Source organism: Ictalurus punctatus, chromosome 26 (assembly GCF_001660625.3).
Source record: "Ictalurus punctatus breed USDA103 chromosome 26, Coco_2.0, whole genome shotgun sequence".
Lineage (NCBI taxonomy): Eukaryota > Metazoa > Chordata > Actinopteri > Siluriformes > Ictaluridae > Ictalurus > Ictalurus punctatus.
The window spans coordinates 7490562-7505750 of NC_030441.2; the positions used below are offsets into that span (position 1 = coordinate 7490562).

General features: G+C 40.7%; 1 protein-coding gene across 2 annotated transcripts; it reads right to left on the minus strand.

The window, feature by feature from the left end:
- Positions 1-329: 329 nt before the first annotated feature.
- Positions 330-12237, minus strand: mrpl39 (mitochondrial ribosomal protein L39). 2 transcript variants are annotated; one of them, XM_047151323.1, is made up of 10 exons: positions 12042-12237; positions 10587-10793; positions 8379-8518; positions 8181-8280; positions 6148-6215; positions 4221-4333; positions 3790-3855; positions 1351-1504; positions 596-643; positions 330-485 (listed from the first exon to the last, which is right to left on the minus strand). In XM_047151323.1, exons 1-10 carry the CDS (start codon positions 12076-12078, stop codon positions 408-410), a joined length of 1011 nt encoding a protein of 336 aa, XP_047007279.1. In that variant the 5' UTR covers positions 12079-12237; the 3' UTR covers positions 330-407. The 2 variants fall into 2 exon arrangements, with proteins under 2 accessions (XP_047007279.1, XP_017313727.1); XM_017458238.1 differs by having other exon boundaries at positions 330-491.
- Between the last annotated feature and the right edge of the window lie 2952 nt (positions 12238-15189).

Genomic DNA, 15189 nt, shown 5'->3' on the forward strand with positions numbered 1-15189 from the left:
GTCCTCTGTGGTATAATATATATATATGCTAGCTGGTCTGTGAGCTAGATTACATACAATGCCATACACAGTTTTTCCTGTAGATATGAGCACCATTAACACACACGAGACACAAAGGCACTGCTGCTTGATCAGGCCGTCACAGTCAGAGCTATCCAGCTGACCATGACTAAAACGACAAGCTCTTGTTTAAAGTAATACTCGGTAGCTGTGACAATCAAGTCAACGTCAAATCTCTTTCACAAGTAAGTTTGGAAAAGCACATTTCCACCAGACAAAATGATATTCCAAAATCTTACATCCATCAACTTTAAAAGAACACACCAAAATGCCATGTGTAGTTTATTCAATAACAATATTACACAAAGATGAAACAGGAATTTTATATGGGCATGATTAGTTGCAGGTCAGTGTTGGGAAGATGAGGGAGTGGCTTTGGGAGAAGGGGGTGTGGTCACAGGTCTAATGGCTGCAGATGAGGGAATCTCCACCTGTAAGGTACAGAAGTTGACTGCTGTTACACTCAGTCCTAAAAATAGCAGTACGAGTGAAATGATCGAAAGTACAGGTTTAGTCAAGTTCGCATTTGTCTTACCAATTTCTCAGCTCTCTTCCTCAGCTTCCTCCACACTGCGTGGTGAACCTGGAGGAAAAATAAACAAGGAAACATTAGACAGACACAAGATGCAGTTCTGCTCAGTCTAATTCTGTACATCTCTATAATACTGTTTAAAGCACACTTATTATTACGCTCACTTGTCATCCAGTAGTTTGGTAAAGCAAATACAAATGCTGTTTTCTCCGATTTATTGGTATTCTTATATATGTTTGTTATAAACGTCTTATAACACACTTCAACAGCAGTGCCAGATGACGTCATCATCTATACTAATACAGCGTACAGTTATCTGAACTACTTCAGAAGATTTGAATGATTTGGCTTCATACCAGTATATATGAAAGGGTGGTTCTGGGAGAACCCTTAAAACAGAAGGTTTCCCTTTCAGAAATGGTTCCATCTATAAGCTCTTTAGAAAGCTAAAACCTTTATCCAGTCCATTCCCTGGATGAACCCTCGATTCAGAATGACGATGAATCCGTTAATCATTATAGCAGTCAGAGAAATATTGGATAAACAAAATATAAACCGACACCATGATTTTTTGGGTGATACGCATGCACCATTGTTATGTGTATATAAAGTATGCCTTTGTAATAGTAGGTCATTTATTCTGTTTATGTTGAGTTTTTGTCGTTTTGACCAGTATATGTTCAAGCACACGTTCTTTACTCTATCCTACACCCATACAAATAGCTGGATCATTATTACTGTATACATGATTACTGTACCGTGAGGTTCAGGGGAAGTGAGAGGCCCTGGGCTCGGCGCTGTAAACCCCAGCGTCCTTCTCCAAGCGTATGCAGTGATGTTACTTCATACTGATAGCACAGACCTGTTCTGGCCACCAGGGGGCCCTCTGATAGTGTCACATGCTCCCCACACCTGAAAACAACAAGGTTCTTATCAACACTGCTGGCAAAGTTTACATGAGAATACAATATATCATTATTTTCACTAATGGTGTGAAATGTAGTTTGAGTGTAGTTTGTAATAAGTATCTGAAGATTTACATGTGTGCAACTATATATTGATTGGTGACCATAGAGTTCTGTGAAAAATTATTTGCCCCATCCTGATTTCTTCTGTTTTTGTGTATATCTCATACTAAATAGTGATGGATCTTCAAACGAATACAACATAAAACAAAGGCAACCTGAGTTGCACAATAGTTTTTTTTTCTTGAAGCAAAAAAAGTTATCAAACACCTATCAACTAATTGCCCCCTCTTAAACTTTTTGTTTAAGCAACTTTCTGTTTGTGCAACCTTTTGCAGAAATAACTAACCAAATGCTTCCGATTACTGGAGATCAGTCTTTCACTTACTTCTAGGACTAGGACTTACTCCTATGCTTTGGATCGTTGTCTTGCTGCATAATCCAGTTGCGCTTAAGTTTCAACTTACGGACTGAAGACCGGACGTTCTCCTTTAGGATTTTCTGGTAGAGAGCAGAATTCATGTTTCCCTCAATTACTGCAAGTTGCCCAGTCCCTGAAGCAGCAAAGCATCCCCACACCATCACACTTCCTCCACCATGCTTGACCATAGCTATGATGTTCTTTTTGTGGAATTCTGTGTTTGGTTTACGGCAGATGTAACAGGACTCCTGTCTTCCAAACAGTTCCACTTTCAACTCATCAGTCTACAGAACATTCTCCCAAAAGCTTTGAGGATCATCAAGGTGTGTTTTGATTAAATTCAGATGAGTCTTAATGTTCTTCAGGGTTAGCAGTGGTTTTCTCCTCACCACTCTTCCATGGATGCCATTTGTCCCCAGTGTCTTTCTGATAGTGGAGTCATGAACAGTGACCTTTATTGATGCAAGAGAGGCCTGTAGGTCCTTTGATGTTGTTCTTGGCTCTTTTGTGACTTGCTGGATGAGTCGTTGCTGTGCTCTTGGAGGAATTTTGGAAGATCAACCACTTGTGGGAAGGTAGACTCTACTGTGTAGAGTTTTTCCATTAGGAGATAAAGTCTCTCTCTGTGGATCTTTGGAGTCCCAGAGACTTTGAAATAGCTTTGTAACCCTTCCCAGACTGATGCATTTCAATCACCTTCTTCGTCATCATTTCTGGAATTTCTTTCAACTTTGGCACTGTGTCTTACTGAGTAAGACCTTTTAACCAACTTCATGCTGTTGTAAAAGTTCTGTTTAAGTGTTGGTGTGATTGAACAGGGTTTACAGTAGTCAGGTCTGGTTGCGTCTAGTCCAGCTGAACCCCATCATGAATGCAGCTTCATAGATTTGGGGAATTTGTAACTACGGGAGCAAATACATTTTCACACAGGCCCAGTTGGTATTGGATAACTCTTTTGCTTCAATAAATAACATTATCGTTTAAAAACACTGCAACTTTGGGCTTAACCAACAACAATTTGGAATGTTCTGAAAAAGAAAGAAACTTCTGGTGTACTGAACAACACACACTGAATGGGTCGGCCAAGGAAAACAACAACAGCTGATGACAAACATTGCGAGAGCTGTGAAGAAAAACCCAAAAACAACAACAACAACAACAACCTCCACAGGACAATCCACCATTGGAAGAAGACTTTGAGAGGAGAAATTTAGAGGCCATACCACAAGATGAATCAGAAAGACAGACTAGAATTTGTAAAGAAATACAGAGATGAGCCTCAAAAGTTCTGGAACCAAGACTGGCCAAGTCAATCACCAGACCTTAACTCAACTGAGCAGCAATTCACCTCCTGAAGAGAAGGCTGAAGGGAGAAACACCCCCGCCCCCCCCCCCCCCCCAAAAAAAAACAACAATTGAAAAAGACTGTAGTTAAAAGCCAGGAAAAGCATAACAAAAGAAGAAACCAACAATCTGGTGATGATGTCATTGAGTCACAGGCTTGATGCAGTTAATGCAAGCAAGGCATATGCAACCAAATATTAAGGGTTATTTACTTTAAGATTTATTTGTTCCTATATTTTTGCTCGCCTAGAAATCGGGTGGTCTGATACAAAAGGTTCTATGTTTCATGTTGTTTAACAGGTCTAGATGTAAATACCAAGAAATAAAAGCTGAAATCCTAAACTCTCGTCTCATCCATCTTTTGATCTCAAACCCAAATGTCTTTGGTGTACAGCACAGACAACAATGAAGTTGATGTTCCAGTAGTCTCCGAGGGGATTGTATGTGTGTATGTTGTGTGTCCTGACCTGTATAGTGACACTGTGCCACTGGGGCAATTAGCAGCCATTTCTTCCACCTCCTCTTGTTTATACCTGCATAGTGAAAAAAAAGATGTTTTTAATGTGTTATAAAGAAAAATGTTACGTGCATTCAGATTTCAACTCATGATGATAATTAAGGAAATGTACTTTCCATAACCAACTTCTTACAGGGCAGAGCAAGTACCATACAGATACTGCTCAAAATAGTCATGCGTCACATAACTATAACTTAATACCATGAAAGATTACACATTAAATTAGGATTAGTTCTTCCATTCCTTACTCATACTACTCTTACTTAATCATTTGGTGTAATACTGTTCCACTGGCTAAATGTAGGCAGACATCAGAAAAATATGAGTACATACAGCCTGCTTTTTAACATCACGGCTTTTCAGTCAGAAAGGAGGGGGTACCTGCTATGAGAGAAGATCTCCAATGCTACAGGGGGCGTCACCTCCAGGGGCTCCCAGGGTAAATCTTTAAGCATGAGCTGCTGAGCTTCACAAGTTAATGAGCGCAGGTTCTCCTGTGGGTCAATCAGCGGCAGAGTCAAAGAAAGTTGCACACAGGTTTCATCATTAGTCCATAACAGCTACGTGCGAAGGGAAATTTCCCAGTTCGTCTCTGAGAGTTATCAGGGTTTCTGCAGGTATCATCAAATCTAACTGAATGCTTTTTTGCTTGTTAATGCCTTTTTAAACATTTTAATGCAATCCATACACGACCCCATGACAAACCACAGATACTCTAATATATATATTATATATTACACATATACACACACACGATAAATTTTTAAAACTACCCATGCCCCAAATTCTGAATTGTTCAGTTTGACAATGACCAATGATGATGATAATCTTGGATATTTGAGAAAATCTACAAAATTTAAATAAACTGCATCATTTACAGCATTTGCCAGACGCACTTGTTCAAAGCAACTTGCATTCATCTCATTTATACAACTGAGCAGTTGAGGATTAGGGGCCTTGCTCAAGGGCCCAGTGGTGTCGGCTTGGTGGTGCTGCTGGTCAGAAGTCCAATGTCTTGACCACTGAGTGGTGGTAGCACCCCCATCACTCTGAACAGCTTAAAATGTCAAAATTTATTCGCAGATATTTCAAAACTGATTGAACAAAGTACCAATCGACCAGATGTTGAATGCTAGACATAATGAAAGATCAGGCCATGACTGGAATAAAGCCATTAAGTTTCTGTTTGTGTAAATCATACCGCCATTGAATACATGAGACCTCCTTCAACTATAATCCCAAGTTCGATCAGTCTGGACAGTGAAGGAACAAAGAAAACACCTCAGAAACACCTTCACTGGATGCGTATGAGTGGTGCTGCACGGCAGTGTTCAGACACCAGAGCACCTTCGCCTGCGGTGTCGCATGCCAACCAAACGCTGCTCGAAGGTCGCTTGATTCTCCTTCGGTAGCGGCTCCGCTGGAAACAATTGCCACTACAGCAGCAGTTGTGGTGTTTGTGGTAGAAGTTGCTGAAGAGGTCACTTTGTCGGTCATGGCAAAGTAACTACACATAGTTAATTGCTGTTTGCCTTTTAATGGCGTTGACACCCATTGTACCTAGCTTACATACTTTGTTTATAAAAAAAAAAAAAAAAAAAAAAAAAAAAAAACACTGCAAAATCCTTCTCCATGTTGATCACCAACAGGCTACAACCATGTCCTAAATTCTTCGCCTTCCAGCCACTTTTGCTGGAATTTGCACTTGCCCATTTCTTTGTGACTTTACAAATTTACTTTCTCTGCTCTAAGTTTGTACTTCTCCATGTCCCAGCCCACCGCCGTCCAAGCATCCGGCGTTACGGCAATTTTGCACCAGCCGAAGGCAATTACCAAACTGGTTCCACGTGTTTATCACTACAATGTACATATTTTGCGACAGCAAATCAAAGTTATTAATTATGAAGGCTACATTAAAAATAAATTGGTAATTTTATTTTTTCTTCAAAACTATCTAAAAGATTGTAATGCGTGTAGGAATAAAATGTAATGACTTTTAATGCCATTTAAGGCCTTAATTTTTGCTAAAAATTCATTTAAGGACTTTTAATGCTTTTCAATGTCCCACGGAAACCCTGGTTATGCTAAGAATTATGTTATTCCCACTTGTATTTGCCCTGTGCATAAGATTATGTTTACAGAGGCCTTATTGTTTAAACTTGCCATCAAATAAAACATCATTTAGCCAAACTGAATGTCTGAATTACTAAAGCAATGTTTCAGAACAGAATATTAACAGTTGTTATTTGAATTATTATTTGAGTATTAACATTATGACCATACTAGGCATGAATTACAATATACAGACCTCTGATGGAGTCCAGGAATCCAACCGAGGATCCAGGACCACGTCACAGCAGAAAGCACCAGCAGTCACTAAAGACATCGAAACAGCAAAGACGCATTACTACCACCTAAAAAAATGAGAACGTAAGCCTATACAGCAGCCTCCATTAATATTGGCACCCTTGGTAAATATGAGCAAAGAAGGCTGTGAAAAATTGTTTTTAATACTTAACCCTTTATACTTTTGTTCAAAACATTCACAAAAATTCTCTGCTCTCATGGATATCAAACAATTGTAAACAACACAGGTTTAGAAAAAAAAATGAATTATAGGTGTGCAACAATTATTGGCACCCTTTTAGTCAATACTTTGTGCTACCTCCCTTTACCAAGACAGCAGCTCTGAGTCTTCTCCTATAACGCCTGATGAGGTTGGAGAATACATGGTAAGGGATCTGAGACCGTTCCCTCCATACAGAATCTCTCCAGATCCTTCACATTTCGAGGTCCACACCGGTGGACTCTCCTCTTCAGTTCACCCCACAGGTTTTCTATGGGGTTCAGGTCAGGGGACTGGGATGGTCAGGGCAGGAGGTTGATTTTGTGGTCAGTAAATCATTTTTGTGTTGATTTTGAAGTGTAATTTGGATCATTGTCCTGCTGGAAGATCCGATCACGGCCCATTTGAAGTTTTCTGGCAGAGACAGTCAGGTTTTCATTTAATATCTGTAGATATTTTGATAGAGTCCATGATGCCATGTATCCTAACAAAATGCCCAGGTCCTCTGCAGAAAAACAGCCCCAAAACATTAAAGAGACGTCATCATATTTAACCGTGGACATGAGGAACTTTTCCATATGGCTACCTCTCTGTGTGCACCAAAACACCTCTGGTTCCAGTTCCAGTAGTGTCTGGCAAACTGAAGACGCTCGAGTTTGTTTTTGGATGAGAGTAGAGGCTTTTTTCTTGAAACCCTTCCAAACAGCTTGTGGTGATGTAGGTGACTTCAGATTGTAGTTTTGGAGACTTTCTGACCCCAAGACACAACTAACTTCTGCAGATCTCCAGCTGTGATACTTGGAGATTTTTTATCCACTCGAACCGTCCTCTTCACAGTGTGTTGAGACGATATAGACACACGTCCAATTCCAGGTTGATTCATAACATTTCCAGCTGACTGGAACTTCTTAATTATTGCCCTGATGGTGAAATGGGCGTTTTCAATGCTTGTGCTGTTTTCTTATAGACACGCCCCATTTTGTGAAGCTCAACAACCTTTTGCCACAATCACAGCAATATTCCTTGCTCTTACCCATTGTGATGATGTTTCTCGTCACCCAGGTGTTTACTTCAAATATATTTTTCTCATATGAATTCATATGGGTGCCCATAATTGTTGCACACCTATATTTAACAACAATTTTTTTTTTGGATGTTGTGTGTGTTTGCAATTGTTGAGTATTTTTGTGAATTTTTTTAAACAAAAGATCAAAAGGTTAAACAATAAAGACAATGTTTCACAGCCTTATTTGCTCATATTTACCAAGGGTGCCAATATTACTGGAGGGCACTGTATATGTTTTATTATGTTTCATTTGTCTGTAGCAGGTAGAGATCACAACAGGACACAAAGAAATGTAATCTAAATAGCCTCACATATGTACTCTAGAATTATTGGCACCCTTTGCTTAAACATATGTGGACACTAACTATGGACACACTTCAAGAAAACACAATATCATTTAACATGCATGCGACTCACATCATCATATCACATTATGCTTTTTCAACAACAAAAACCATTGCAGCCTATAATTTTTGCCACGCAGGGTTTTGAGAGGATTTTACACAAATCATTTTCCTCTTGAAGGGTGCCAATAATTCTGCTGTGTTCTGTCTAACACCTAAGCTAGTGTAACTAACAAGAACGTAAAGCAGATGGAGCTAAAAGTTGGTAGATTGGGATATCATTGAGTAATCTGTCAATATGTTACTGAAACACTTGTATGTTTGCTGTGTGTACTGTTTTATGCTCTGAAGTTTTAAATGTGTACCAGGAACTTCAGGAATCTTCAGCAGCTCCACACTGTACTCCTCCTTAAAGGCGTCGTCAAGCACTTGGCCCAACAAGGCTGCACAGGAGCGCCAATACGCCTAACACACAAAAACATGTATTGATAACGTAGAAAGAAAAAAAATATATTCCCATTGCTGCACGTCAAATTCCCCACATGTCAGTAGCGGTTCAGTACCTGGTTAACGAGCTGAGGATTGGCATCTTTGAATGTGAGCAGTGTGAGCGAGCAGGAGCGAGTGAGCGGACGATGCATGTGCCATGGCTCTCCGTCCACCAGGGCGAGAGCTGCACTCGTTACGTGCCATTCTGTCAAATCTGAAACGTGAAGCAAGACGAACGCAAAATGACGACAGGAAAGGGAAAGAAAGTAAAAAAAGAAGAAACAAAGCAACAAACGCTCAATTCAATTTTAGTCAAGATGTTTTTAAAGTGCCGGTTTTAAGTAAAGCACTACATTTACAGCATTTGATAACGCTCCATAAACTGTTCCATGCACAACACCTAAAACTTTACCTCCTTATTGTTATCACTATAATGAACTTATTATGGCTCATGGAGCATCCAAAACCACATCAAGAGTCCAGTGATTAAAAAGGCTTAACAACTCATCTGAAAAATTCAGACGCCACACATATTTGGCAAAGCAGCAATTACAACTTGTTCCTTGTTCACAGATGCTAGTCTTGAGTCTTCATGCATTACTCACAATATGGAAGGATGGCCGACTTTATTGCACCACAACCACGACAGCTAGATGCCGAGTCCTCCAGTGGAATTGGGTCATTTTGCTTTTTCATCCACAACGTAGGGATTTGGCATTTTGCATACATTTGGTTAATTGTATCTATGAATATATTTCCCTATACCAATGTAGATATCATTTAATTTACCTTCTCAACTTGCCTAGTCTTTCTGCAAAGATTATGCTAGGTAAAGAATGAGCCAGGTTAACAAACACGACTGCAATACCCTGCATATTTCTGACGACTTCTCAATACATCACAGCAAGCACTACTTGAAATAAAACATGAAATAAAGAAGAAACAATTAAATGTAGCATGTTTAGAATGTAAGCCACTTTTAAGACATATTACTTGTGACCACTTTCCCATACAGTTTCAAATCTATGGTCCAGGGCTCCCTGGTGGGACAAGAGAAAAGAGTTCACACTTTATGAGTTCGACTCCTTATAATGCCTCAGTCAATGCAGTCATTGTTTTGTGGATGGATGAGACCATGAATGATGGTTTAAATGAGAAGCGTTATGTTTGGAGAAAGGAAAACACTGCATTCCAGCATAAGAACCTTATCCCATCTGGGAAACATGGTGGTGGTAGTATCATGGTTTGGGGCTGTTTTGCTGCATCTGGGCAGGACGACTTTCCATCATTGATGGAACAATGAAGATGAATTCTGAATTATACCAGCAAATTCTAAAGGAAAATTTGCAGCAAGACACCACCCTAAACACACAAGTCGTTCTACCAAAGAACGGTTAAAGAAGAATAAAGTTAATGTTTTGGAATGGCCACGTCAATATCCTGACCTTAATCCAATAGAAATGTTGTGGAAGGACCTGAAGCAAGCAGGTCATGTGAGGAAACCCACCAACATCCCAGAGTCGAAGCTGTTCTGTACTGAGGAACGGAATAAAATTCCTCCAAGCCGATGTGCAGGACTGATCAACAGTTCCCGGAAACGTTTAGTTGCAGTTATTGCTGCACAAGGGGGTCACACCAGATACTGAAAGCAAAGGTCCACATACTTTTGCAACTCGCAGATATGTAATATTGGATCATTTTCCTCAATAAACAAATGACCAAGTATAATATTTTTTGTCTCATTTGTTTAACTGGGTTCTCTTTATCTACTTTTAGGACTTGTGAGAAAATCTGAAGATGTTTTAGGTCAAATTTACGCAGAAATGTAGAAATTATAAAGGGTTCACAAACTTTCAAGCACCACTGTATGTGGAAGAGAGCAGATAGTGCTTTCCTCCACGTGTGCAACGCTGCCCTGTGATGCAGCATGAGCAGCAGCTTGAAAAGATGCAGTGGCTGGAGTTGTGTGTCTCAGGGGAAGCACATGTTAGATTTCTCTGGTTGCTAACTGTTGTATGATGAGGGACAGCTGGCTGGTGGGTGGGAACTGGCAGGTGACCAAATTGGGAAGAAAAAAAAAATCTATGCTCCAACTGGGTGATTATCATATGCTTTATGATTTAAGATTATGATGTACAATACAATAAGGTAAATCCCTTATACCAATCTTCTGTTTTATCCACAAACGGCTGCAGGTTTCCATCCCAGCCAAATACCTAATAGTCACATATACCCAACACTCATTCGAAGAGAACTAATTAAACAAGTGGAGTTTTACTCACGTCTTGCGCAGCTATATGGCGTGGACATGCCCTTGTTCATCACCAGAAGTGTTCCCTGTAGCCCCGGGGCATCCATGGTCACCTCGATTTTCTCAACGCGGGGATACAGTGAGCGCTGGCGAGCTTGCTCTTTGGAGAACAAGGTACTACGCCAACTGCGCAATTCAGACGCAGAAAGACGCTCAGCTGCCGCACTGGACACCAAACCTGCAACGAACACACACTCGTCTTAAGAGTTTAAAGAGAAACAAAAGCTAAGAGTGGGCCTATTGATTATTTAAATAATAATAACAGAATAAAACGAATACGACGCAATAAATACAATACCACGTGCTTGCAATTCAGTATGAGATAGATAAAGTACATAAAGGTATAAGGTACAGTACCAGTTAAGTTAAGACACAACTATTCACAGAAGGATTATTGGCATCATTGAATATAAATGAACACCAGTTAGGTGCGTCCAGACTGCTGCATGCAAAACAAACACTGAGATGGAGAAGACTGACAATCCAGAGAAAAGGGTGGAGGCTGATTAACTGATTAAGTGTGTGATGGACGGGTCATATGAACTTTTTAACATGGTTGGTTGGAGAAATGCAGAAATTGTAGTTTCCACTACAAACAACATTACAAACCATCAGCTAACCATTAAATCCATTACCATTACTGGTCCTTAATGGTATCCACTAGACATAATGTGCCACCAACAGAAGGTGACAAACTACTAACCGACCTACAGGGACCATTACAGTTTCCATTAAAATCAATACAGTTGCTATTATAACCATTAACATTATTTGTCCTTAATGGTATCCACTAGACATAACATGCCACCAATAGATGGCAAGAAATTAACACTAGAGACCCACTGGGACCATTACAACTTCCATTAAAACCAATACAATTCCCATTAGAACCATTAAAACCATTACTGGTCCTTAATGGTATCCACTAGACATAACGTCACCAATAGAAGGCAACAAATTACCATTAGAGACCCACAGGGACCATTACAGCTTCCATTAAAACCAATACAATTCCCATTATAACCATTACAAATTCTATGAGGTTTTGTATTGTTTTTTCAGCAGGGAGATTATGAGAGATATTATGACAGTCTCAGTATGAAGAAAGGTCTTCAGATAAATTACTAATCGTTGTTCTGTGTCTTGTGCAGTCTGAGCAGCCTCGTGTTCCAGCAATCATTTGGATGAGACACAACTTGGTAGTTTTTATTGCTACCGTCACCTCTGTCTCTCCCCACAGGAATCTAAACCTACAGACGGGTTTGTGTAAAGCTGCTGTGTGATCGTGTGTACTGTTAAAAGCGCTATACAAATAAAGTCGAGCAGTAGGTTTACATCATCCAGGCTGGAGATGGTGTTTAACTACAGGAGTCCAATCAAGGTCAACAGCGTCAGTGTGGGAATGAGATTAAAGAGACAAACTTACGGCGCTGCACCATTTGACACACTCTCTGACACGCCATGTCAATTCCTGTTTCAAACGAACACTGATTAAGTAATGTAAATATACACACACACACGACTCTGTAAACCTAATAAACAATCAATTACTGCGCACAGAACGCTCCATGCTTTGACATCCGCTGTGTGTTCACTGTAACCATTCCGTGTTCATGCCAGGAACCAAACTTTAGGTTCCGCCTCAACAGCAGTTTATATAGCAGTACCGAGGAGTCACCATCTCTTCTTCTAAAGAGATTAAATTATCTCCATATCTTATCATATCTTACCCACTAGAGGCTGTAGAACCTGTTAACAAAAGTTATTAACAATACGTGCATCGTTTCATTTGCTTATGCTTTTGAACTGATGGATAAAAATAGAGTATTAAATGATGTAGTGTTTATCTCCAAAAATGTCAATAAAATACTGCGATGGACTGGCACCCTGTCCAGGGTGTATGGATGGATGGATGGATGGATGTCAATAAAATAATCTAACAAATTACCCTGCTGAAACAATAGAAACCATCACAGAGATTCTAATGGTTTCCACTACAAATCCCATTACAATGGGGGCACGGTGGCTTAGTGGTCAGCATGTTGCCTCACACCTCCAGGGTTGGAGGTTTGATTCTCGAACCTGAGTGTGTGATTGTGCCCTGCAATGGGTTGGCACGCTGTCCAGGGTGTACCCTGCCCTGAGCCCCGAGTCCCTGGGATAGGCTCCAGGCTCCCTGTGACTCTGTGTGGGATAAGCAGTATAGAAAATAGATGGGTGGATGGATACCATTCCAAACCACCAGCTAACCATTAAAACCATTACTATGGTACTATGGTATCCACTAGACATAACACGTTCTCCCCGTGCTTCAGAGGTTTTCTCCGAGTACTCCAGTTTCCTCCCCCAGACCAAAGACATGCATGGAATTTAACCGTATTGGTTCTACAAAGCACTTTACACTGTTTCTCATTCACGCATTCACCCATTCACACACACACACACACACACACACACACACACACACACACACACACACACCCTTAACAGCAGCGCTACCATGCAAGGCATTAGCCTGCCATTGGGAGCAGTTTGGGGTTCAGTGGACACCTTGGCATGTGGGTCAGGAGTTGAACCGCCAACCCTGCGATTGGTGGACAACCCACTCTACCACCTGAGCCACAGCCCCCCCACTGTAGTGGGTAGTTGTCTGTAGTGTGTGAATGAGTGTGTGATTGTGCCCTGTGATGGGTTGGCACCCTGTCCAGGGTGTCCCCCACCCTGTGCCCCAAGTCCCCCTGGGATAGGCTCCAGACTCCCTGCAATACTGTGTGGGATAAGCGGTACATAAACTATATGGGTGGATGGATGCCCTTACAAACCACCAGCTAACCATTAAAACCATTACCATTACTTAATGGTATCCACTAGACATAACATGCCATCAATAGAAAGCAGCAAATCACCAGTAGAGACCCACAAGGACCATTATAGTTTCCATAAAAACAAGTACAATTCCCATTATAACCATTAAAACCATCACAAATTCTGTGAGGGTTTCTATAGCTTGTTTCAGCAGGGTGGTCTGTTTACATGGAATCACTGTTTAGGTGTTGCTAAGATTTTAAAATGTTAAAAATCATCATAGGGGAAAATGTGAGAAAAAAAAGCGATAAAATATTTTTGTTTTAATTGAGCTCTGTGAAAAGTTAAAGAGCGTTGAATCGTTCTTTCAAGTAAGTGTTTGTACAGAATTCAGCAAGTACACTACAGGCTTGTTGCGCTGAGATAGCCATCAAGACCTTGGTTTGCACTATTGCTTTCACTAGCCTGACGCCTTCCGCTCGAGCAGATCTGCTGTCTCAGATACTGCCTGCGCCTTGGGTCTGGGCCCTTGGACTGAGTTGCCAATTCTCCGGAACACAAGAGCCCATGGTACACTGGCCTCATATGCGCTTAGGTAGAAGGGGTTCCGTGAATGGTGTGCACCTCATCGGCTGGGTCTGGTGCATACAAAGATGCTAATTATTCTTCAGGGTCTGCTAGACAGCAAATGCACGCATGCTGGATGTGACAGCCATTGATCACACCACACCACATCTCCATGGACAGCATCTCTCTATTAATGCCTTTCTAAAAGTGGTGAAACAAGCTTTATCTGAAAAGATTCCCTGTAGGTATAGGATCTCCCCATTGTGCTGAAGTCTATTTAGCTACCTCTTTACAAGACTGCTTAACTGAAATGGTCACTGGTAGCCAGTGACTGTCTGAAGTGAGCTTGTGGTTGAATCTGGGAGTTCTGTCCAAGGTCATAGCTCCTTTTTATAAGCAGAGGCTGAGTCACAGGGTTCTGAATGACACTACCATGGCCTGTAGGTGTCATGAGGAGCACCTACAAAGTGCACCTGCTTCTCCTGGGTGTTATTTAGAGGCTTGCCATGCTAAAAGCCTGTACTGCTTCTACCTAGACTTCACTGTGCACTTTCTCTAGGTTCTACAAGGATAACATCAACCCTCCCACTGGTGTAAGTGCAGGGGTAATCTGTGACCTTTCATTGTTGCTATTGTTTGCATGTGTTTTCCAAGCGATTCTTGCAGGGTTATGGTGGTTAGAAGAAGTGAAATAATCTCTGCTGTTGTGGATGGTCCAACATCAATACTCTAAATATTGCCCTTCCCAAAAACAGCTTATGCTTAAAGCCTCACCTTTGCTTCAGAAGAATATTGTACCTGGAAACCGTAGACTTTATCTACAGTAAGTACTGCTGCTGTAATCAGAAAGACTATGATGCTCATCCTGAACAAGCTTTTAACATATCATCGTTTGGCTTTAATTAGTATACAATGTAGTATACGACTGTAGAAGACAACTATCCGATATCATCCAGAATCCACATCCATTTTTCTGCTCTGTATCATTGTCTATTGTTAAAAGGACTACCAAAATACCATTGAATTGAACTGAAATAAATAGTTCTATAAACCCCAGATAATAACCAGGGTGGAGAGTCATTTCATACTGGTGTAACACAATAAGTACTTACACGAAAAAAAAAAAAAAATTAAAAAATCTGCATTTCAAAGAAACCTCGCAGAAATCACATGCAGGAGTGAAGTGCAACTGCAGCAGTCAA

Coding starts and splice junctions, on each gene's coding strand:
- mrpl39 (XM_017458238.1), bottom strand. CDS start 12,078: ATGGCGTGTCAGAGAGTGTGTCAAATGGTGCAGCGCC. Junction 10,794..12,041: donor GTGTCAAATGGTGCAGCGCC/GTAAGTTTGTCT, acceptor TGTTCGTTGCAG/GTTTGGTGTCCAGTGCGGCA. Junction 1,505..3,789: donor GGCACAGTGTCACTATACAG/GTCAGGACACAC, acceptor TGTTGTTTTCAG/GTGTGGGGAGCATGTGACAC.